We start from the raw sequence: 26,694 nt of genomic DNA, 5'->3' as shown, positions 1-26,694 counted from the left end.
CTTCTCCTGCCTGATTGCTCTGGCCAGAACTTCCAGCACTATGTTGAATAGGAGTGGTGAGAGAGGGCATCCCTGTCTTGTGCCAGTTTTCAGAGGGAATGCTTCCAGTTTTTGCCCATTCAGTATGATATTGGCTGTGGGTTTGTCGTAGATAGCTCTTATTATTTTGAGATACGTCCCATCAATACCTAATTTATTGAGAGTTTTTAGCATGAAGGGTTGTTGAATTTTGTCAAAGGCCTTTTCTGCATCTATTGAGATAATCATGTGGTTTTTGTCTTTGGTTCTGTTTATATGCCGGATTACATTTATTGATTTGCGTATGTTGAACCAGCCTTGCATCCCAGGGATGAAGCCCACTTGATCATAGTGGATAAGCTTTTTGATGTGCTGCTGGATTCGGTTTGCCAGTATTTTATTGAGGATTTTTGCATCAATGTTCATCAAGGATATTGGTCTGAAATTCTCTTTTTTGGTTATGTCTCTGCCAGGTTTTGGTATCAGGACGATGCTGGCTTCGTAAAATGTGTTAGGGAGGATTCCCTCTTTTTCTATCGATTGGAATAGTTTCAGAAGGAATGGTACCGAACTTTTTACTTTCTACAGTGCCGCTCCCAGTTGGTTCATCACCCCACCCTGCTTTTCTTCTTTCTCTGTGGGTTGAGATGTTTGCCCAGTCAGTCCCAATGCAAGAACCTGGATATTTCAGATGAAGTTGCTGAATTCATTTGCTGCTTTCATTCTTCTCTGTGAGTGCTGCAGACTGCAGCTGCTTCTAATTGGCCATCTTGGCCCCCTTAGTATTATAATCTTATGTGACCACCATTGTATATGCAGTCATTGACTGAAACATTGTTATGTGGCACATGACTCTGTTTTTACTTAAAAACCTCTTAAAGTCCTTTATTTGGGATTCTGTCAAACTTCATAAATTCGAATAGTGTCATGAGAGATATTTAATGTCTTTTTATTTTTTTTTTTTTTTTGAGACGGAGTCTAGCTCTGTCTCCTGGGCTGGAGTGCAGAGGTGTGATTTCTGCTCATTGCTACCTCAACCTCCCAGGCTCAAGGAAATTCTCCTGCCTCAGCCTCCCCGGTTGCTGGGATTACAGGCAGACGCCACCACGCCCAGCTAATTTTTGTATTTTAGTAGAGATGTATTTTGTATTTAGTAGAGATGGGATTTCACCATATTGGCCAGGCTAGTCTTGAACTCAAGAGCTCAGGTGATCTGCCCACCTCAGCCTCCCAAAGTGCTGGGATTACAGTCATGAGCCACCGCCTTTTAAATCTTTTAAATCTTTACATTAACAGATTTAAACAAATATTAAATGCTGACTATGTGCCAAGTACTTGTCTATAAAGCAGGCACATAAAAACAAACAAAACATGGCGGGGCACAGTGGCTCATACCTATAATCCTAGCACTTTGGGAGGCCGAGGTGAGGGGATCACCTCAGGTCAAGAGTTCAAGACCAGCCTGGCCAACATGGTGAAACCTCATCTCTACTAAAAATACAAAAAATATTAGCCGGGCGTGGTGGCAGGTGCCTGTAATCCCAGCTACTCGGGAGGCTGAGGCAGAAGAATTGCTTGAACCCAGGAGGCAGAGGTTGCAGTGAGCTAGATCACCCTATTGCACTCCAGTCTTGGCAATAGAGCAAAAACTCCATCTCAGAAACAAAACAAAACATATTCTTTGCCCTGGAAAGGCACTTAAATGAAAGGAGGCAAGTACTATGAACATTTTAATATGAATGTAAAGATTTAAATATGGAGATACACCAAGCATGGTGTGGGACTGGGTTTCTGGAGGAAAAATGTAGTTAATAAATTTTACAGCCAACATTCCATGAGGAAGTGAAAAACTTTGCCCCTCCCAAAATAAAGGAAAAGCTTGAAGTGTGGTAGTCACTTCATAAGTTCCTCTGAGATAATTTTTTTCACCTACTTTTTAATTCATTATTTCTTTTTTGCATTCTTTCTGCCGTTCATTTTTAGCCAATAAATATTTTTATTTCAGATACTTTTTAGTTGTACAACTTCTATTTTCATTTTTAGAGTTTTTTTTATCTCTTTAACCAGTTTGATCCATCTTTTTATCTGAATTCCTTTACATTTATAATCATTCTTTTAAGATGTAATTTGCTAATTCCCCAAGTGATCTGCGATTTTGCTTCTCTTCCCTTTTAAGGGTCACATTTTCCAATTTGTTCTCATATTTTATGCTAGACATTGTATAAAAGAATAATACAGACTAGAGTAGGTAGTATTTTCCCTTAGAAGAATATCTCCTAGCTAGCTAGGGGGAGGGGTCGATCCCTTTTGATTTCCAGTGTCTTAAGCACAAGATCAAGCCCTTCCCTCTGGCCGAGTTCTTGGGAAGACCATCAAAATCAAGCTGAGTTTATGGTTTATTACAGTAAGGATGACCACTACATTGACAGTCTTAATAGCATCTCAGAGGAAGGATATGAGAATATTTATGAAATTCTCAGCAGGTCTTTCATTGTGTGCATTGGAGGGAAAAGGTCCTGATTAGGATTTGGCATGAGTTGAGAACTGGTAGACACATCGAGGGGTGGGTTTTAAAGTGAGTCTTGGCCGGGTGCAGCAGCTCATGCCTGTAATGCCAGCACTTTTGGAGGCTGAGGCAGGCAGATCACCTGAGGTCATGGGTTCAATACCAGCCCGGTCTATACTAAAAATACAAAAATTAGCCAGGCATGGTGGTGCATGTCTATAGTCCTAGCTACTCGGGATGCTGAAGCAGGAGAATCGCTTGAACCTGGAGGTGAAGGATGCAGTGAGCCAACATAGCACCAGTGAACTCCAGCCTGGGTGACAGAGCAAGACTCCGTCTCAAAAAAAAAAAAAAAAAAAAAGTCTTGAAGAGTAAACAGCATAGTGAGTCATCTGTTCTTGAGGGTAGGGTATTTACTCTCCTGAGGATTCGTTGATAAATCTGTTGTTCAAATAAATAGATTTTCTTGAGGTACCTGAAACAAATACCTTCTTCTTTCTAAGCAGTAGCTTCTGGAATAGCAGATAATTGAATAGTAATGTCATATTAATAGAGATAGTGAACTGTGTGGCCACAGAAGGTTTTGGCTTAGGAGAAACCCCCCTCTCTTCCTGTTTTGCAGCGCAACCACCAGCTTCATCCACTCCAATAAGTAACACGAGGGAGAATTGGTTTGAAGAGAGGACGAGCTCTGCCTTTTGGATTTCTCCAAATTCCAGGGCACTATACTAGTGTACCAGTGCACTGGGCCTGGCTATTGTTTCCTTGTCCCAGCAAAGTTCTTGTGCCTGTGGCATTTTTGCTACTTTACCCACCGCATGGGCCCTAGCATTGGGCAAACTCCCTCAGGTATGAAAGCAGCTGTTTTTGCTCAGCTAGGAAGAATATATTCCCCTCTGGAGACAGTTATTTAGACCTATTTGCAAGTAAGACTCCTCTGTGGTTTTAATGAGAAATGTTTAGTCAGTCTAGTGTTTTCTTTTTGTTATGTCAGAGTGAGGGTCTTTTACAACCCTCTACATCCTAATTAGAAGTCATCCTTGGATAAATTGCTTTTTAAAGCCCAAACTGGAAAATAAATCTGGGCCTACATATTTAGGATTTTAGAAAGTTCAGAAATAAAGTTAGGAAAGGTAAATGAAAGTAAACGTAAGTTAGTGAAATAAATTTTATGTTACCTTTCAGTTCTCAATTCAGTTCTTTGATGATCTACTTGATAGGAGTTGAAGGCTGCAGCGAGCAATGATTGTATCACTGCACTCCAGCCTGGGTGACAGAGTGAGACCCTATCTCTTTAAAAAAAAAAAAAAAAAAAAAAAACTACTTGATAAATGATAGAGCTAAATATTAAGAGGCTCCAATATTTAGCTTTGGATGGAATCAAAACAAGTCTTTCAGTTACTCAGTTTTTTAAGGCTAATACAATTGCTATTAAAAGAAACTTTAAAATGTTTACAATTCAAACCAGTGATCTCTTAGTCATAATACCCTGTTTTCATTTTACTTTTTAATTAAGCTTTAAATTTTTCTAATGGCTTAAGAAAAAACTTCAAGATTAGCCCATTTATTTGCAATTGTGTTCTTTAAATCTTCTTATAATGCTTCTGGAAAATCTCTGACAGCAGAATCCCACTAATTCTAAGCTTATTTCTAGGTATTAAATTAGCTCTTAGTACTTTTTGTTGTAAGTTGACCTAACTTTGACCTTGCAAAGCTAATCAGCTAACGAAACTAATTATTAAAACACATCTGTGCTGCTTAGAAATAGTAAGATTTGTCTTGAACTTGCATCATACGTTTTAATGGGACATCTGGTATATATTTTAATAGGCTTCATTAAGTAAATTTTATGTCTTGGGGGAGAACATTTCTCATTATGTGATCCCACCTCTACAGTTGGTTTTAGGCTCCTCCTTGTGAATGACCATGTGGTCTAAAGTATGGTCTTGAACTTTCTACCCTTCTCTGAAACCTGAACCTTTGTAGCTGGGCTTAGATGATGGTGTGAACATTTACATCTCTTCGTTTATTCTCAGGAAATGTTCTTTGAGTAGTAGCATATGCTAGGAGCTGAGAGGTATTGGGAATGTGGTAACAAGCCAAAACCGATAGTTCCTCTATTCAAGAGGCATTAATAGTGGAAACATAATAAAATTCACTCTATTTTCATCACCACCCTTCAGTGGAAAAAAATATTCACCCTATGGATATTAGATAATACTAAAGAATTATTGAACATTTGGTTACATGTGATAGGGGCATTCTAGTTATCTAAGAAAATGTCCATCTTTTTACAGATGCAAAATGACATAATATAGGGTATTTGCTCAAGAGAATAGGTGAAGTATATGTGCTGAATATAGGTGATAGGTTCGTCAGAGGTTCTGTAATTGTGTATGTTTGAATTTTTTGACAGTATTTATTTGTTTAAAGAATCTCACAACAATAAGAAATGCCTAAGAGTGACGAGGCAAAAGTACTGCACTGAGATAAAGCTATTTCTGTATATCTCAGCCACCTGCTGTAGTTACCTATTTCTGTATATCTCAGCCACCTGCTGTAGTTACCAAAGCTGAACACATGTTTACCCTGTGTCTTAACCATTTCCCTCCTGGGTCCAGATACACACACAGAAATATGTTGACACGTTCACCAAAAAAAAATGTGCAAGAATGTCCATTGCCGCCTTCTTCAGCCCCAAGCTAGAAAGTAGGATGGGTAAATGTGGTATATTTACGGAATAAAATGCAGCATTGAAAAAGAGATGAGCTTGGCAATACAGCACAACATGGATGAATTTCATGAACAGTTGATTTAAAAAGGGGGGAAAGGCTGGGTGCAGTGATTTACACCTGTAATCCCAACATTTGGAAGGATCGCCTGAAGCCAGAAGTTCGAGATCCATCTGGTCATGGACATCAAATAGTGGTTACGATTTGTGGGGTGACTTGATTGGAAAGGAGCATAAAAGAAGTCTCTGGAGTACTAGGAGTGGTCCATATCTTGATCTGGGTAGTGGTTATACAAGTGTGTTCACCTTGAAAAAGTTCACTGAGCTGTATCCCAATGATTTGCTCACTTCTCTGTGTGTGTGTGTGTGTGTTCTCTGTAAAACCAGTGGTTCTTGCATTAGCTAGAAATCTGGTTTTTTGCTTGTATATAATACTTCATTTGAAAAGTTGACCAAAGCCAAAAAATGTCTGTCTGGTGGTCAGTAATTTGATAGGTTCAAGGAGTTGAAAGAAGCCTAGCATGGCTGGGACATGTAAATCATAGTGCTAAGAGATGGAAAGCACCTTGTGCTATTTGGCCGTTTCAGTTGTGATGTTTTTTAAGCAGAGTGTTGTGATCAGAAGGGCCCTTTAGAAAGATTGTGGCTAGAATATGGAGAACAAAGAGGAGACCGGAGTGGATGTTAGAAAGATTGTGGCTAGAATATGGAGAACAAAGAGGAGACCAGAGTGGATGTTAGAAAGATTGTGGCTAGAATATGGAGAACAAAGAGGAGACCAGAGTGGATGTTAGAAAGATTGTGGCTAGAATATGGAGAACAAAGAGGAGACCAGAGTGGATGTGGGAGGCCAATGTGTAGGTTATTCTAGTAGCTCAGGCAAGAATTTGCAGTGACTTACACAAAGGCAGTTTTAGCGGACTTGTTCATGAGTTACCTAAGAGATAAAATTGACAGGACTTGAGAATGAGTTAGATAATGGGGAATGAGGGCAATAACTCCCATTGCTCTCAGTATCAGTGATGACTCCAAGGTTTCTTACACATACAATTTGAAAAATTATGGTCCTGTCTGTCAAAGAAAATTGGAAGAGCAAATTTAGAGGTGAGGATCAGATGCTTAATTATTAGTATGTTGAATTTCATACCTTTGAGTTATGTAAGTAGTGATATCCAGTAGGAAATTGAAACACAGTTCTGTGGCCTGTCTTGTCAAGTCATACTTGTGGCGTATTTGGCCCAGATACGTAAGAGTAGGAATCAAAGAACATTTTATAGAAGACTTTTTGAAAATATCCGTCAAAATATGCTGCTGACACTATTTAACAAAGCATTTTAAACAATGATAAAATTACATAAATCACTCTTGAATGAGGATGTATTTTTTAACCTATGCTATTCCTTGAGGCTGTTGGATTCCAAAAGCTTGTTTTTTAAAGGAAATCCAGTGGAGTAGCATCATATGCAGATATAATTTATGCAAATTAACTGCAAGCATTCAGGTAAAAAAAAAAAAAAAGTCTGGGAGAAATAATGGTCTCAGTAGTACAGATGATTCTGCCCTCCTTTTTAATTGTGAACATGTGCCCCAAAATGAGCATGATGTGAGAAACACATCTGCTGTTTCTTTAGTAGATTTCTGTAGGATGAGCATCTTGCTAGACTGCATGTGATTGTCTTTATAAAAGTGTGTATTTGACACTTACTATAAGCCATCTACTTCATCTGGAGCCCAGCCAAAGAAATGGTGATTTGTACCATTGCTTAAAGAACGGGTTGTATTGAACTTACTGAGGGATAGTTTGTATGTTAGTCTCTAAAATGACATTTTAAGAGATTTTCCAAGGTAATTTTGAGATTTTTCCCATGTGACTTATCCTCTGCAGAATATGAGTACTATAAAATAATGTTTTGTCTTATTTCTTTGTTTCAGAGGGATTCTGTCTAGTTCTAATATTTTCCATATTTGAAGTCCAGGTGCACCTTAAGCACTGCTCTCAAAATTTACTTCCATTTGACTTCCTTTTATCCTTCATTTTTCCAACCCTAGAGAGTCAGGAGCCCTTGAAACTGGACCCCAGAGGATTTTAGCCTTTTAAAAATCTGTATTTTTTTCAACACATTATTTGTGTTTAGTTTTTCTGTCTATTCTTTTTGGAACATTACCATTATGAAAAAATTATTAGGAAGATACATTTCCTGCTTTGGAAAACTTTTAGGTATATGTTCGTTGCCTAGAATAGTGGGAGGAATCGCCTGTAATACTGAAATCGTATTTAAACCTAGTCAGAGAGAATTCAAAAGTCCACAAAATGAGGAAGCCTGAAGTTGAGTGAAATAACCTGTCCATAGAGTTAATAGAGATTCGTGTGCCTGATCCTCTTTTGAAAGCCACACTGAAAATAATGCTTCTGAATTTCTGTAATTCATTATTTAAATTTCAGAGACATTAAAGAAATTGTATGAGCATTTTTAAAAATTCTGATTCTAAAGCCTGCAATGGGGTGATATTATAAAAGGATTTGAACATCAAATTGTTCTAAAATACAATTTGAGTGGAAGCTTAAAATTTGTAAGCTATATTAAAATCATTTAATTCTAGATAGGTATAGGTTTATGCTTGAAATCAGCAATGTTAAAGGACAATAAATTCTGAGAAATTATCACACTCAAGCAGGACTAGCATATCTATCTGAAGTTCAGCAATAAGCACAAAATAGTGTATTTATCAAATAATAAGAGTGGACTCTTAATTAGAGATGTCAGAGGGGTTCTCCCTAGACTTATCACAGAGGCTGTCAATGAACATTATTAGATTGTGATAAGAAATGAGTTTGACCAGGTATTTTCCTTTTTGATTCAGCCGGTTACCCGTGGAGTAATGACCTATAAGGAAGTAATCTTCCCAAGTTCAGACTTATTTTAACTTAGCACTGACAGATGCCATTGTGAATATTGGCATTAAGATCTTCTAAAAACCTTATAATATTTGCCAGATTTTTAGTTCCCACCCTATATATCAGGTACACAACAGAAGGGCTTAGGTGGTGAGTTGGTAGCTATCTTTCTACCTTACTTTTCAAAAGAGCAAAAAAAAAAACTATTCATTTCAGAAAATAGGGTATATCACATCTTCTATATGTCCCCCTTTTACTGTCTGTTAAATTGTTCTTTCAGTGTTCCATCTCTTAATTTATACTATTGAAGGGTTGTAAAGACAAGTAGCATTTGGTAGAAGTTGGTCACCTAGACACAAAAATGAGTTTTAATAGTTTTCAGTTTTAAACCTCTTCAGCAGTCATAAAACTAATTTTTTTATTCTGCCTGGATTTGTAAATTCAATGTATCTGTTTTGTTCAGGTGAACAAATGTATTCTTAAAATTAAAATATAATGTTTACTTACGACTGATAGTATCTTCTGTCATTTGAGGAACTAGAAATGGAACATAGGGCCTTTGCATGGATAGTTTTGGGGGAAGATTGGAAAGCAGCACAAAAAATGGAATATAAGGAAACAGTAATCATTGATATCAAGCAGTGGAAAACCGATGATGTGTGAGGGAGCAGGAGGAGAGAAATCTAGAGAAGCAGTGGGCTGCAAGCCTTTTTAAATGGCAGAGATTGCAAAAAAAAAAATACTATGCAACATCACTTTTCATTCAAACATGGACTGAACACTATGTGTGGGCTTCTGTGCTAGGCACTATGAATACAACAAATAATCAAAATGTAATTTCTAGCCCTAAAGACATTCATTTAGAAGGAGAGGCCAACATAAATGGAGAATTGTAATGTAGTGCTCTATAATAGAATAGCAGAGGCATATAAAAGACATCCGTAGCCTTGTATACTCTTCCTTTCCCTGATTCCTGCTCTTCTTTAAGGTTTTTAAGTGTGGCTTTCTAATACCATATGTATTGTATTAGTGGGAAGTGATTAATTGTACGGATGAGGGAATATTTCTCTGAAGTAGTTGCATCTGATATCAGTTTTGAATTAAAAATAGGAAGTTATAAGTTAAAGCATCATCATTTCCTTTTACCAAAGGTTGGGACAGGTCGACCATATCTCTTTATCATTTAACAAATAGTTTACTTAATAAATCATACTGATTTCCTATAGTCCCTGCACATTCCAGGATATTTCATGCCTTTGTAACTCTGTGCAGTTTCACCATTTAGATAGCATGCCCAGGCATGCTTAGGCAGTGAGGATACAGAGGCAAACAAAGAAATGGTAAGACTGCCCTTAAAGGGCTGTTGGGATCTACAAGTGAACAAAGACATTGAACAAAAAGTATTATAAATATAGTAAGTGTTATTACAAAGAGTGCAGGAACATTTAATGGATGTATTATAACCTACTCTGGGATTAAAGAAGGTTGCCCAGAGGAAATAATATTTAAACTGAGACATCACAAATTAGTTTAGGAATCGGGGAGTGTTACAGTGATATGGTTTGGCTGTCTCCCCACCCAAATCTCATCTTAAATTCCCATGTATTGTGGGAGGGACCCAGTAAGAGGTAATTGAATCATGGGGGCAGGTCTTCCCTGTGCTGCTGTCATGACAGTGAGTCTCACAAGATCTGATGTTTATTATAAGGGGGAGTTTTCATACACAAACTCTCTTTGCCTGCTGCCATCCATGTAAGACATGACTTGCTCCTCTTTGCCTTCCACCATGGTTGTAAGACTTCCCCAGCAACGTGGAACTGTAAGTCCAATTAAGCCTCTTTCTTTTGTAAATTGTCCAGTCTCTGGTTTGTCTTTATCATACAGGTAGGGGGCCTTAGGTAGGAAAAAGCAATACAGTGAATAATCTTCTTCCTTGTAGTGGTGAGCCACATAAAATGGAGAAACCCGTTCGCCAAAAACAGCTACAAATGCCAAAAAAATGTTAAATGCTATCTGTTTGAAGTTAACAAATAAGGAAGTACTACTAAGCCAAGATTCAGAAAAGAAGGTAATCTGAAAAATGAGACTAACATTTGGGGCTGCTTTTGCCCTATAGGCATTTACCAATTCAGGGGAAGGAGCTGAAAGACTTGTGTAGCCCTTTTGATATTGCTCACATGGGTAGGAATACAAAATGGGACCCTAATAGTTTTGCAGCACTTTGCATTGGGACCGTAAAGACTGTGCCCAAGAATAAGGTATGAGAGAAGTAAATGAACACTTGCATGGACTACGGCACAGCTTCAGGTCATCTGGGTGGTCCAGGAAATCTCAAACCTTGATATTAGATTAAGATCTCAGTTTGCTCATGCCCCCAAGTTCCTTGCAGAAACAAAAATTCTTTCTAGAAGATTATTACAGGTTTCAAATTATTTTCACAAAGTTTTTCAAATATTAATGTTCAAAACATATTCAGAGGTAATCAGTGACACAAGGACACAAAACAACATGAATCAAGAACCAGTTGAAGCAGTAGACAATAAAAACAGAGCTCTAGGTGCTCCAGGAATTAGATTTTGAAAAACTATGCTTACTAAACTGAAAGAGAAAAAATATTGCAAATTTTAACAAATGGAAACATTTTTTAAACTATGGTTTGGAAAAGAATCGAACAGACATTCTAAGACCAAATTAAATATGATTTGAGCAGCAGATCTTCATGTATTAATGTAGAGAAGATCTGCGAACTGGATTTTACAGCAGAAGAAAATGTCCAGAAAGAAGCCTGGAGACATGCAAGAATGAGAGAGAGGGAAGGGCAAGAAATAACATGGATACAAGAAAAGGTCTAATTACGTATACATGTAAATGGGCATCCCAGAGAAAAGGAGGATAAGAATGTTACAATATTTAAAGAGATGATGGCTAAGAATTTTCCAAAACAGATGAAAGCAATGATTTAAGAAGTACAACATAACCTAAATAGTGTAATTTTAAAATTGTATCCAAATGTAGGTGTATATTTAAGAGAAGTGAAAACATGTCCACGCAAATGTTTACAGCAGCATTATTCGTAATAGCTAAGAAATGGAAGTAATTCAAATGTCCATCAACTACAGAATGGATAAGTAAAATTTGGCATATCCATGCAATGGAATATTATTCAGCTATAAAAAAGAATGAAACATGATACAACATGGTTAACCCTTAAAAACATTATGCTAAGTGAAAGAAATCAGTCACAAAAGACCATCTCTTATATGATTCCATTTAAATGAAATATTCAGATATCTGTAGACACAGACTGGACAAGAAGAGAATGGATGGAAGATTTCTTTTGGGGGAGATGAAATGTTTTTAAAATTAGATTGTAATGATGGTTACACAACTCTGAGTACACTAAAGAATGTTGAATTGTACAATTTAAATTGGTAAATTTTTTGGTATGTGAATTATATCTCAGTTTAAAAGAGGGAAGAGAAACCCACACCTAGACATATCCTAGTAAAACTACAGAAACCAAAGAAAAATCTCAAAGTTGGTGGAACTATGGTGCTGGAATTACCTTTAAAGAAGAGCTAAGTAGACTAGTAGATAATTTCTATAATTGGTAAATCTTCAAACTGAATACAGCTGTGAAACCCACACCCACATGAAGAAACATCTCAGTACCCTAGTAGTCCCCTTTGTACACCTACGTAATACAGATGTCCTGTATTAGCCAGGTGCACAAGGAACAATGGAATTGGGGGAGCAGGGGAGAGGAACAATGGAATCAGAAGGAAAAAAGACAAACAGAAGAAATTGTAATGATGACATTATCACTGTGCTGCCAGAAAATAACTGCAAACCCTGAGTTTAACCCAACTGAGATTTCTTTTAAGAATGAAGCTGGACAACTTGGCTGGGCACAGTGGCTCATGCCTGTAATCCCAGCACTTCGGCAGGGTGAAGCAGGCTGGTGGCTTGAGGTCAGGAGTTCAAGACCAGCCTAGCCAACACGGTGAAACCTCGTCTCTACTAAAATTACAAAGATTAGCCGGGCATCATGGCACACACCTCTAGTCCCAGCTACTCGGGAGGCTGAGGCAGGAGAATCGCTTGAACCCGGGAGGTGGAGGTTACAGTGAACTGAGATTGCACCTCTGCACTCCAGCCTGGGAAATAGAGCGAGACTCCATCTCAAGAAAAAAAAAAAAAAAAAGAAGAAGAAGAATGAAGCTGAAATAAAGATATTTTCAGATAAGCAGAAAAGAAGAGAAAGAATTTGCCTTAAAAACCTGTGCCAAAGGAAGTACCAAGGGATATTCAGGCAAACAGCAAATGATCCCTGATGGAAGGCCAGAAATTCAGGAAGGAATAAAGGTGAACAAAAGTGGTAAATATTTACATACCAGTAGTTCTCTTAGGTATATACCCAGTGGCCATGTTATGTATATTCACAAAAACTGTTCAAGTGCCTGTCAGCAGTAGACTAAATTATATAGTCACATATACCTTACAGCCATGAAAATGAATCATTTGCAGTAAGGTAGATGAATTTCACAAACAATATTGAGGAAAATTAGCCAGACACAAAGGACTGCCTGATATATGATTCTCTATATATTGAAGTATAATAGGAAAAATGAATCTTTGCTTAAGAGTATTAGGATAGGTCGTCAGAAGCATAGGTGCCTTGTAGGTGCGTAAGGGGGACTACTAGGGTGCTGAGATGTTCTGTTTCTTCATCTGGGTGTGGGTTTCACAGCTGTATTCAGTTTGAAAATTCAGCATGATGTACACTTATGTGCACTTTTCTGAATGCACATGATGTATTAAGCAGTTTTTAAAATGAAAACAAATCAGTAAATTTCAATGAATATTGGTTATGTAAAACAATTTTGTGTTTATAGCTAGGAAGAAGTGTGAGGTATCAAGTTATGAAATGTCAAGATGAAAGTATTTGTGTTATAGACTCTGAAGATGATTTTTGCCCCCTAAAACCACTTTAATAAGCAATTTTGAAATTACAAGGAAGCAATCCCAAATAAATTTAAAAGGAGTTTCAGTTATCTTGAAATAGTCTATGTAGATCAGAAATAAATTACATTGTGTTTGTTTTTCAATAAAAGTATTTTTAAAAATATTTTTAGACCTATGGCCTGTTTTACTACTTCCCATATTGCTTGGTCTATTTTTTACCACCACTCAATCTGGCAGTATCTCTTGAGAAGTGTATGGCACTTAATATGTATTGTTCCCTAGAGGAATCATGAAAGAAAGAAAAGGTGCAGATTTTCTCTTGGGATACAGTAGAAAATTAATTGAAAAAGGAAGAGTCCATAATTTAATGTATAGTTACAACTGGGGAAAAAATCATAATATATAATTTTCATATTTGTTGATTATGTCTTCTTAAACGCCAGTTATAACTAGCACAGTTCATGCTCTATGTGGCAGCTCGTATAGCTTATGTTTGTATTTTCATCTGCTTGGTTTATATACAATGATCTAAGCTATAACAGTTATTTTTATGCATTGTCTGCTTACTCTTTTTCTTTGCTTGCTTGAGACTCATCAGTTGGCTTTTGCATTCCATATTCAGATTTTGAAAGAAATACTTCAACGAAAAATGAATTGTATTTTTGTTATAGTGATTCTGCTGCATGGATTACAAGCACTCTATCTCCATGCTTGGATAAACTCCATCAAAAGCACATTATCCTCCTACTTCTGTGGCCAGCTGCCTAATTGTATCTGCTGTAACCACATGCTGTTGGAACATGATACCAATGAAGAACAGAAATGATAAATTACTCCCTGCAGGTGATAGTGATAATGATAATTTTTAATTTCCTTCTTCCTCATAAGGTCTAGTCTGATCTTATTTCATTGGTTGCCATCCTATTACATACACACAATGTGTCCTCTTTAAAGAAATATTCATCGCACCAAAATACATGAGAAAGTCATTTTTATCCCAATCATTGTTCTTCAAATAAGTGTATATTAAATGAACTGCATTTACCTTTATACATATAAACAAGCAAAACGTGGCTTAAAACAGATTTTTTCATGATTCAGTTTACAAATGCCATGAGTTTTCTTTTTGTGAAATCCACAAAAAGATGAGTTCTGAAACTATTACATGCTGAGGAATATTTAAGATGTACAACAAAGCTCCATGCTTGTATTTTCCTATGTGCATCAAAGTAATTGTCGAGGAGTCTCACAAAATATCAAGAAATTCACTATGTATGTGTAGTTTCCTTTCATTCTGTTTTCTTCTATCATTGTTTTTGTTTTTTTACTACTTACCACTCATTCTCCCTTCTCTCACTCTAAGAGACTTTTATAACTAAACTTTTAGTTATAAATTTTTCTGACTGTGGTATAATTCAGTGAAATTTTATTTAATTGTGACCTTGCCTTTGCAGATTAACCCAACTTCTACAGATAGATTTTAATGCTTTTTTTCCCTCAGCAGTTCTCATTGCCCCAACAAGATATATACGTGAGACAAAGGAGAAATTTCTTCTGTAGTCAGCCCTCAAACCTCTCTGATCTTTTTCGAGCATATGTCAAGTTGTAGCTCCAGTTATTTGTTGCCATTGCCTGTTAGTCATTATTTCCTATGGTTGTTTATTCTTATATTTGAATGACATCCACAGAGATAATGTATAGTCATTGAAATTAACATTTAAAAGATGTTAAGATAGGCTGTCAAAGTGATGGTAGCAAGGTGGCCAAACTGTAATTGAAAATAGTGGCATGTTTATATTTTCCTGACAAAACAAGTCATTTATTCCTAAATTAGCTGATACTTGGTTATATCATTATTCCTTATTTAATAGCTTTGCAGAAATAAAAACACTAATCATAATTCATTTGGTTTTATATTACTATGTTTCAAAAGTGAAGGTTTTTTTTTTTCTTAATCTCTTTTAAGTAAGAGTTAGTAGCATGCAACTGTTGTCCCAGCTACTCAGGAGGCTTAGGCAGAAAGATCCCTTAAGTCCAGGTGTTTGATTTCAGCCTGGGCACCATAGCGGGACTCCATCTCTAAAATTAAACTTTTAAAAAATAAGAATCACACAGAAAAGAAAAAAAAAACACCACAAACCCTGTCTCTTTAAGGGCATTCTAGATCATGTTGGTGTTTGAGGGTAAACACTCATTTTAAAACCAGAAACTCCCTTTTTTTCAGAGCAACAATCTTCCACTTTCTCAGCTGTATAAGTGCTGTCTAATGAGTAGATAGATTATCTGCACACAGTTTGAATTTCAGGTGAATTCCTTCCTAACTTCTCCTCATGCTTCTGCTTTCTGTTTAATGTGTGCTGTGGAACTGAGTTAGTATTACTGTAAACCAAACCTCATTAGAAATGTGACTGTGCTTGAGGACTCAAAGATACTGTGATACATTTCACACAAATGCAATTTCAGATATTTGTCATAGATTCTTTCCAGTGCTTACAACTGAAGTTAACTATATCTGTCATTTTTCTTTGTCTTAAAACTTATTTTTTGATTACCCAGAACTTCCCAGTATTTCTTTCACTGTATTATTTAAGGGCTGGAAATTTTTAACTGAAATTCGTACACAGTTAGATTTGGAGATTAATAAGCATGTGTGGCCGGACATGGTGGCTCACACCTGTAATCCCAGTACTTTGGGAGCCCCCCAAAAAATGTGGGGAAAAATAAATCCTAGTAAGCTAGTAAGAGCTTTTGTGAAAATTTGGGTTTAAAAGCAGCTTTTGTAACATCTTCAGATATATGAAGAGAAGCATTTTAATTCTTATTAAAAAAAAGACTGGCAATAAATATAACAGTTATAGAACTATAATTACAGAAAGATGAGAGGCTGTTACATGAGTTTAAAACAGAATTTTAAAAGATACGTTAAAAATTTTGAAAACAAAACGATATTTTAAAACTATGGGTTTTCTGTTCTTCTTGTTCCAGGTTACCTTCTGAAGAACTTCTTTTAAAATGTTTCTAAAGGAAGTCTATTGGCAGTGAATTTCTTTACTTTTCCTTGACTTGAAAATGTCATATTTTGCCTTCATTCGTAAATGTTCTGTCTAGATATAGAATTTTAAAACTTTTTTTCTCCTCCATTTTTCTTTTTCCATCTGGACCACCAATGGACACCAATAATGACACATTAGATCTATAGGTCTCCAAGGTTCTATAACATGCGTTTTATTGCTGTCTTTTCCCTTCTTCAGATTGGATAATTTCTGTTAATCTTCAAATTCACTGATTTTTTTTTCCTGTCATCTCCATTCTGCTATTCAACCCAGAAGTTTCAGTTATTATAATTTTCAATTAAAATTTTTTCATTTGGTGCTTTTTTGTGGTTTGTTTCTCTGCTGAGAATTTCTATCTTTTGATTCATTCCGTTGTGTTTTCTGTCACCTTTGGAACATAGTTATAATTGCTGCTTTAAAGTTTTGCTTGATAGTTTGAGCATCTGGATTATCTCAGAGGTGGCTTGTCTTTTCTCCTGAGAGTTGTTCAATTTTCCTGATTCTTTGTATGTTGAGTAATTTGAGATTGTACCTTAGATGTTGTGCATGCTATGTTGTATAAACTGTCTTGTTAAAATCTTAAGGATGTTCATGTTTGTGGTTAGCAGACAGTCAAGCCCAGTTAAAATCAGACCATAAGTTCTGTCTTAGTGTCCAAGCAGACAGTTAGCCAAGTCTCAGTCACATTCTGTAAGCCTTTGTTATGCTGTTTTGAGGCTCTCTTTACACATACCTAGTTTACGGATTAGTCTGAGACTTTTACAGATTTTTCAAATCTCAGGTCAGTTCTCTACGCCTTTACTTGTTGGTTTTGTTTTTTTTTTTTCCATGCATGTTTTATTCAGAGGTTAATCCTGAGACTTGCACCAGTGATTCAAATTTTAGTTCAACTCTCTAAGCTTTTGCTATGTGGGTTTGGATCTCACCTGAAAATGTGTAATTTGGGGGTTAGGCTGAGACTTCTGCATTTCCTACATACAGAATTAGATCTTTTCTAGCTCTCTCCTTTCCATATTTGTCCCACATGTTCCATGCTTTTCAGAGTTAAAAATAGTTCCATTCAAGTTCAGTTGGTCAATGCTTTAATAAAGTATACTGGCTATGTAATAAAGCTAGCCATATTTGAGACTGAAGACTAAAAATTTTAATTTGGCTAAAATTTATTGAGAACCTGCTATATAACATTGTATTGGGTAAGGGGCATAGAAGTGAGTTACACATATGCCTTGCTCTTAAATAAATTGCAGTATAAGGCAAACTGTAATATACTGTCGTAATTAACATAATAGAATGTATAATAAACACATTTGCTCAGCAAATATTTGTATTGTATCGTGTGGGCCAGGTAACTGCTCTGGGCACTAAGAGTATAGTGGTGAACAAGACAGGCATACAGGAATAAATAAGAAAACAGTTGAATTGGTCTGTGAAGGGGCATCATAAGTATCCGGAAATCAACTGATAAAGTTATATAGAAATATTCTAATTAACCACATGGTTTTTATGATAATCTGTGGCCGAGTACTACATTGTTTTATAATTCTATTTGGCAAAATTATTAATAGTATTTTGATTCTCTCTTGGTATCTAAATTGCAATGAACCTCAAGGTTAAATATTGAGTTTGGTTTGGACCTAATCCATATTAACCCTACAAGATCAATAAAATGTCACATTTTTAACAAAAGTAGCAGAGTATGCAAATTAGCTTTACCATGATTTTTCAAGAAATCAGTGTCCTGTTTTTAACACTTTATAAGCTTAATGTAATGCCAGCTTTAAAAAATGATTAAGTCCAGCTAGTTCCAATAGTGAAAGAAAAAGGAATGGTATTTAAATTTAACCAAAAAACTCAAAATTATGTATTTATCCGAATATGTTAATTTCTTTAAGAGATCTTTTTGTAGGCTGGGTGCAGTGGCTCACACCTCTAATCCCAGCACTTTGGGAAGCCGAGGCGGGTGGGTCACAAGGTCAGGAGTTCGAGACCAGCCTGACCAACATAGTGAAACCCCATCTCTACTAAAAATACAAAAATTAGCCAGTTGTGGTGGCACACACCAGTAGTCCCAGCCACTCAGGAGGCTGAGGCAGGAGAATCACTTGAACCCAGGAGGCGGAGGTTGCAATGAGCTGAGATCGTGCCATTGCACTCCAGCCTGGGCAACAGAGCAAGACTCCATCTCAAAAATATATATATATATTTTTTGTACTATTACAATAACCCTTAGAGCTCACTTTGGAGTTTCCCCTTTGAGTACTTGCTTAAACATAAGATTTGAGTACTATTTTTCATTTTTTCGGGAAAAAAAATAAGTAACATTTTAAACATCTTTATTTCATCACAAAAATATTCATAGTACTTAAAAACAGATGTACTGGACTAGAAGAAATTAAATGAACTGGCTTTGTATAAAAGAGCATGTTTTAATTATTTATTGCTGTATAATAACCCATCTCAAAACTCTGGCTTGAAGCCCAAACCATTTATATCTGTTTGTTTCTGATTCTGCAATCCTGACTGGACTTAACTGAGTAGTGCACCTGCTGGTCTTTCCTGGCATCTTTCATGCTGGTGCAGTTGTCTGAATGCTTGACTACAGCTGGAGAAGTCAAGATAGCCTAATGCGTGGGTGGACATCTCAGTTGGCGAGTGAGGCTCAGTGAGGGGCCAACTGAGTCTCTCTTTCCATGTGTGTTCACCTTTCAGTGGTCTAGCATGATTATTTCTCTAATAAAACATACTGATTATTTGATTAGCCTTATTACCTTTATTATGTTGTTTCTGTGAGGAAAAGCCAAATTACATTACTTTGTTTTTACTTATAACATCTTTTCCAGGAAAAATATTGAGTTTAAGAGGTATTTAGTCTCTGAAATGGTTTATCATTTTTGCCATGTCTTAAGAGACAATAATTAGTTATTATATTATGTAGTTCATTTAGTAAGCATTTATATTTCTTTTTTTTAAAAAACAGGCAATTTCTGGCTACTTTGATATATATTTTGAGAAGAATTGCCACAACAGGGTAAGTATCATGAGTTATCTCATAAGAATTAATTATTACAGAAGTATATTATATTTTATTTTGCGCCCCAAGGTGTTTAATCATAAGCATTTTGCTGCTGTAAGCAATTGGGGCTTGTGTTTGATGTCATAGATTAATGTACCATGTTCTTAAAAATCTTGTACTTCATCAAATACTTTTGAACTTTACCAATTCAGGTCGTGTTCTCCACGGGCCCTCAGAGCACCAAAACACACTGGAAACAAACAGTATTTCTACTGGAAAAACCATTTTCAGTTAAAGCAGGTGAGAAAGAATAGTAGGGGGGAAAGTATCTTATTCATTCTGAAGTAAATGATATTCATTTTACAACCACTTTTTATGTGCACACTATATTTGTTTTTTGAGACAGTGTCTCACTGTCTCACCCAGGCTAGAGAACAGTGACATGATCTCGGCTCACTGCAACCTCCATCCCCTGGGTTCAAGCAATTCTCCTGCCTCAGCCTCCCGAGTACTTGGGATTACAGGCACACACTACCACACCCAGCTAATATTTGTATTTTTAGCAGAGATAGGGTTTCATCATGTTGGTCCCCAACTCCTGACCTCAAGTGATCCACCTGCCTCGGCCCCCCAAAGTGCTGGGATTGCAGGTGTGAGCCACTGTGCCTGGCCTGCACCATATATTTGAAGCAATATAACAAATGTTAAAAGATGTTTTTAGAGCTTACCACCTACATAAATTTTAGATGACTTATCATTTAATTAAAGATGTAATTTAAGAAAAATTTTTAAGTCTAATTTCTGCCAACTAAAATAAATAAGATTACCTAGCTCTTAAAGTATCACAAAATCAGAAAACTTTTGGCAATAATTAGTATTTAATAAGTTACAAATGTAACTAAAAATATTTTCTTTCTCCAAGTGACTAAAGAGAAATATCACCAATAAAATAAAAGTTAAAGACAATTTCATTCAGTAGTTATTGTAGGCGAGGCACAGTGGCTTATGCCTGTAATAAGCCACTTTGGGAGGCTGAGGCAGGAGGATAACTTGAGGCCAGTTTTGGGTTTTGTTTTTTCTTTTTTGAGACGTAGTTCCACTCTTGTTCCCCAGGCTGGAGTGCAGTGGCACCATCTCGGCTCACTGCAACCTCCACCTCCTGGGTTCAAGCAATTCTTCTGCCTCAGCCTCCCAAGTAGCTGGCGCCACCACGCCCAGCTAATTTTTATACTTTTAGTAGAAATGGGGTTTCACCACATTGGCTAGGCTGGTCTCAAACCCCTGACCTCAGGTGATCTGCCCACCTCGGCCTTCCAAAGTGCTGGGATTACAGGCATCAGCCACCGCACCCAGCCGAGGCCAGTTTAAACCAGCCCAAGCAACATAGCAAGACCCTATCTCTACAAAACAATAAAAATTAGGTGGGCATAGTGTAGTCTATAGTCTTAGCTGCTTGGAGGCTGAGGCAGGAGACTTGCTTGAGTCAGCAGTGAGCTATGATCATACCACTGCACTCCAGCCTGGGTGACACAGCAAGACCGTGTCTCAAAAAAAGAGAAAAAGTTATTGCATGCAAAATGTATTTGTCTTAGCATTCTCTCCACTGTCTCTTCCCTACCTATCCAAATCTTATGTGATATTCAAGGGCTAATCAGATTCTATTTTTTATTTTAAAAACTCATTGATTGTTCACTTACATTAGCACCTATAGTTCTGACATACCTATACATTTCACTCTAAAAGTTAGAATTTGATTATGGGATTTAAAAATTTAAACTGCATACTACATGTAAGTCTTCTTGTACCACCTTCTCTGAAAACCTCCTGAGGGCACGAAAGCTGAATGTATAACAAGCTTCAATGAAAAAAATCCAACTTCACCAATAACTCAGGAAAAGGCTAACTGAAACCATGAGATGCTGTTTCTTGTCCGTCATTTGGGGGAAGAAAATACGTAAAGTTTAACAACGTCAAGTGCTGGCAATAATGTGGCCAAATGGAGCTTTCATTGCCTTTTGCTGGCTTTTAATTAGTAAAACTTTCGAGAACAGTTTGATACTATCAAGCTAAGTATAGATGTACCATCCCTACAGCCAAGCAGTTTTTTCCTAGGCATGTATTCTAAACAGTCTCTCCCACAACTTATGTAAAAATCTTTATAGCAGCATGGTTTGTAGAAGGGAAAAATTGGAAATAACCTTAACTGTCCATCAGCAGAAGATGGATAAATAAATGTGGTAGTTGCATAGAATAGTATCTAGAGCAGGTAAGTTATGTATGTATGTTTCCATGAAAAACAACATTGAAGCCGGGCATGGTGGCACACACCTATAGTCCCTGCTACTTAAGAGGCTGAGGCCAGAAGTTCCCTTGAGCCCAGGAGTTTGAGGCTGCAGTGAGCTGTGATTGAGCTTTACTCCAGCTGGGGTGACATAGTGAGACCCTATCTCTTGGGGAGTTAATGTAAGGGAGGCAACATTGAGCAAAAAAGAAAATTGCAGAATGAGTCTGACAAGATACCATTTATGTGAACTTTTAAAACATGTAAACAACCATACATACACATATCTAATACAAATATGAAACAAACAACTCAGATTCAGCATAGTGGTTACCTCTGGATAGAAATAGGATTAGGGCAGGCTACAACTGGGGTGTGGGGGAGTCAATGTCATATAAAAGAAAACTTTGTAAAAAAAAATTGAAGGAACTCTGATAGAATACTAAGATTTTACAAAGCTGAGTGGTGGGCTCAATATTACAGTTACCAGGTGGTTATCAATCTCTTTTAAATATTTCATAAATTCTGTAGCTTCAGTTTCACTGTTGATACATAAATTGAGTTTAATAGATGCAAATAAATATCAGATTGAAGCAGCACCTTGTCATTTTCTCACTTTGAAGTTGCAAGTGATATGGAAATAAAACCTTGATGGTGTCATTTTCTCTGTCTGCAGAAAGCTTCAGCACAGCAAAACTGAAATGAGGCAAACCCAAATGAGGTCCTTTTAGCCTCGTTTTTGTTTTTCTGTAGCTCTGGTATTTGGATTGATGTTTGGAAACTTGAAAATGTTGCTTTTTTTTCTTCATTGTAGCCATTTTGTCATCTTAGTACTAGAGTTTTAAAGGCAGTACTAGTTCATGTTTTAATCGTGAGGGAGATTTAAGATAGCATTTGAGTTTGATTCTCAAAATTTTCTCCTACTTCATTACAACAAAATATTGTTTGATGACTAGTGAAGTTTTAAAATCCTAACTGTTCTTTACCCAGTAATCCTTAGAGTAACTGGTTTGTGCTTTGCTCTTAGGTATATATAGAATATCATGAAGGAGGTGTATGATGCAAATGTTGCCCGCTGGCACCACCTATGTTTCTTTTACTACTGTGGTGTATGCATTTGTATCTAAATAGTAAGACCAATATATCACAAAATATTAGAATCCCCTAAGAGAGTACAAACTGAAAAAAAATTTTAAAAGGAAATTTTACAGTTGGAAAAATAGTCATTTCTTAGTTATGGGAGTATAAAGAAAGGATCATGTAAGTAAGTATAACTTTTTTTTTTTTTTCTGAATCCTGCTAAGCCTTTGATGGTAGCATTGATTAATAGATGCTGGGAAGTTGCAGAGCAGAGTACTGAAGAGGGTAAGCTCATCAGAAAACAAGCTCAAAAAGATCTATAGGAGGGACTCCTGGAGTTTTACACGAGTAATAAGATGTGTATATGTAGGATTAAATGCACAAGGTCAGGCAAAGTAGTTGGAGCAAATGTGTGCCAAAGAGTTCTCAGTTCACACAGGGCTGCAAGGCTGTCTAGATCCCCCTTAACAAATCTTAAAAACAAGCCTTGAAGGGAAAGGAACTAAGCTGCAACTAACTTAGTAGCCACAAAGGAAAACAGAATGGATACATTGAACTAAACATTGGGCGCAGGAAAATGTCTGATAGGAACAGACCCAGGAGTGATGAAATTAGCAGACAAGCATGTTGAAAAAAATGTTATAACTATGCTTATGTGAACATAGCGAAGAGAATATAAGAAGACATTTAAAGTGAAATGTCATTTGATGGAATTAAAGGCAGAAGAAAAGATCAGTGAACTTGAATATATAGCAATAAAATGTATCCAAAATAAAGGAGGAGAAACATATTTAAAATAAACATATCCACAGTAGCCTATGGGGAAATACCAAGCACTCTATCCTAGTCCTTGGAAGAAGCTGAGGGAGGAATAGGGTAAGGTGAGGCGATGCAACAGGAAGTACATTTGATACAAGCTACACATTGAAGAAACTCAATTAACCTGAAGGATAAACTCAAAACACCAAAACATATCAAACTAACAGTGATAACTTTTTAAAATTTTAACATAAGCCAGAGTAAAAGGAAACAACATATAGAGAACAAAAAAGAAATAACCTTAGAATATTCATCAAAAACTGGCTGGGCGTGATTGCTCATGCCTGTAATCCTAGCACTTTGAGAGGCGGAGGCAGGCAGATTGCCTGAGCTCAGGAGTCCGAGACAGGCGTGGACAACATGGCAGAATCCCATCTCTACTCAAAATACAAAAAATTAGCTGGACGTGGTGGCATGCACCTGTAATCCCAGCTATTCGGGAGGCCGAGGCACGAGAATTGTTTCTACCCAGGAGGCAGAGGTTGCAGTGATCTGAGATTGCACCACTGCACTCCTGCCTGGGCAACAGAGCAAGACTGTTGTCTAAAAGAAAAAAAAAAGAATATTCATCAAAAACTATGTAGGCAAGATGATTAATTGAATGACATTTTGAAGTATTGAAACTGGCAACCTAGATTCTGTATCTACAAGAAATATGTTCTGTAATGAAACTAAATGAAGACTTTTTCAGAAGAAAAACACTGAACGAATTTCTTTTCAGCAGACTGGAAATATAAGACATGTATTAAAGTAAGTTCAAGAGGAAACAAAATGTCACCAAATGGAAACTTGGATCTTAACAAAGCAGTGGAAAATGCCAGAAATGGTAAATGTGTGATCACATTAAAAAGCTTTATTTTTTCATTTCTTCATTTCTTAAATGATCATTGACTAAAGCAAAATAATGTATTGTAGGTTTAAAACATATGGAGAAGTGAAATATATGGAAATGATAACCAAGGAAGTTAATGATAAAATAGAAATATTTACACTGTATGTGAAGCAGTTAAGTATGTACATTGTAAACCCTAAAGCAATAGCTAATAAATTTAAAATTAAACCACAAACTATAGCTAATAATTTACTGAAGACAATCTCCATACTGGAGACAGAATGGAATCCTGAAAAAAGTACCCAATTCAAAAGAAGATAGGGGCCAGGCATGGTGGTTCATGCCTGTAATCCCAGCACATTGGGAGGCCAAGGCAGCAGGATTGCTGAGGCCAAGAGTTTGAGACCAGCCTGGGCAACAAAGCAAGACCCTGTCTCTAAAGAAAAAAAATTTTTTCAATTAGCCAAGTGTGGTGGCACATAACTGTAGTCTGAGCTACACAGGAGGCTGAGGCAGGAGGATTGCTTGAGCCCAGGAGGTCCAGGGTGTGGTGAGCTATGATTACATCACTATACTTCAGCCTGGGTGCAGAGCAAAGTCCTGTCTCTAAAAAAAATTAAATTTTTTTAAAGAAGAAGATGGGGAAAAGGACACAAACAGATGAACAAATAGAAAACAAGTGGTAAGATGATAGACTTAAATTCAGACTTAAGTAGACTGATAATTACATTAAACATGAATGATCTAGAAAATGCGAATTAAAAGGCGGAAATAGACTGAATAAAACTAAATGTTGCCTCCAGGAAACACACTTTAAATATAAAGGCACTGAAATTCCATTCCCAGGTAAGGTGATAATAGCACATTCTATCCAATTTTTCCCACCAAATATAGCTATAAAACCAGAGTGCATGGAGCAGCCATCAAGATCTCTGAAAAGTAATAGCAAATAAATGGGAGGAGAAGACCAGAATTCTAAGTACCAGCAAACTTGTGGTAAATGTATGTTTTCCTCCAATATCCCCCAGCCTGGAATCCAGATAGCCTGAAACTAGACAGGGATCAGCACAGACAGCGAGAGCTCCTGGAGGAGCAATGAATGATTGAACTTGTGATTTAAAAACAACACCATTTATAGCAGCATCAAGAAAAATTAAAACCTTAGGAATAAATTCAACAAAATATATGCAAAACTTGTACATTTATAGAACATTGCTGAGAGAAATTAAAGAAAACCTAAATAATAGAGAGATATACTCTGAATTGGAACACTTAATACTGTTACAGTGTTACTTCTTCATAGAAGAATTTCCTTTATTAATTCAGTGCAATCTCAGTCAAAATCTCAGTTTTGTAGAAATTAATGGGCTGATTCTAAAAGTTATATAGAAATCAAAAGCCTAGAATAACCAAAATAATTGAGGAAGAACCACATTGAAATCTTTATGCTGTGTTATTTCTAAACTTACCAAAAGGTTATATTAATCTAGGCAGTATAGTAGTGGTGTTTATTATAGCCATGTAAGTCAGTATAACAAATAATCCAGAAATAGACCTGCTCTTGTATAATTAAATTTTTACAAAGGGGCAGTGTTGATTAATGGGGAAAGGGTGATCTTTTGAAATGGTGCTAGGACAAGTAAATATTTGTGAAAATGATTCTTCACACCATATCCAAAAACTAACATACATAAAAACTAAGTGGATCATAGATACAAATCTAAAAGCTTAGACTGTAAAACTTCTGGAAGATATAATATTTGAGACTTTGGGGTGGTTTATGAAACTAAGATAGTGGCAACATTCAAACACATTTTATGTAAGTAATGCCATAAAGTTAGTTTTAAACTTCTCACTGGACAGTCAATATCTTCAGGATAAAATAGACTCCTTACTATGGCCCTTTGCAGTCTGACTCTGGTTTTTCATCATTTCCAACCCCATCGTTTCACAACCCCAGGTAAGTTCATATACTCCAGTTGTACAGATTGCTCATTTTTAAGCTAACTTTTCTTTTTTTTTCTTGCCTTTGTCCAAGATGTTTTTCTACCTAGAAGGTTGTTTTGACCTCTTTCACTTGATAAATTCCAACTTACCCTTCATGACATAGCTAATTTCTGTAAAATTTAAATGTCTTCAGAGCTAATTGTTCCCTTTCTTGATTCCCCAGATAAATTCATATACACATTTGTTACAACATCTTAGTGAGCTGGAGTTCTAATAGAAGTTCAACATCTTAGTGTGCCTCCCTCATTCCTTCTTGATGTGATGTAGTATTTGACATATTCTGCTGAATAAATGAATAAGTACAATAATATATATTGTCATTGAAATCTAATTTTCTCCATCACCTGGGTAACACTATGCCAAGGTCATCTAGTGTCCATATTTGGATGGCCGATTTTGCCAACTCCAGTGTTACAGAAATTTCATCATACTATTGCACTTGAGCAGGTTAGTGTTCAAACTCACCTTCGTGTGGCTGAAAGAGAGTTCTCTA

General features: G+C 36.5%; 1 protein-coding gene across 3 annotated transcripts in view; it reads left to right on the top strand.

Moving 5' to 3' along the window:
• PRMT3 (protein arginine methyltransferase 3) overlaps window positions 1–26,694 on the top strand; it is a 126,552-nt gene that overhangs the window by 91,903 nt on the left and 7,955 nt on the right. For all 3 annotated transcript variants that reach the window (XM_055282149.2, XM_055282150.2, XM_055282152.2), the window contains 2 exons: window positions 19,147–19,197; window positions 19,395–19,482. In XM_055282149.2, coding sequence (XP_055138124.1) covers window positions 19,147–19,197; window positions 19,395–19,482 — 139 coding nt within the window. The remainder of the gene's footprint in view (window positions 1–19,146; window positions 19,198–19,394; window positions 19,483–26,694) is intronic.

This window comes from Symphalangus syndactylus, chromosome 6, assembly GCF_028878055.3.
Source record: "Symphalangus syndactylus isolate Jambi chromosome 6, NHGRI_mSymSyn1-v2.1_pri, whole genome shotgun sequence".
Taxonomy (NCBI): Eukaryota; Metazoa; Chordata; class Mammalia; order Primates; family Hylobatidae; genus Symphalangus; species Symphalangus syndactylus.
The sequence above is the reverse complement of the archived record's forward strand: the minus strand, read 5'-3'. Positions and strand labels throughout refer to the sequence as shown.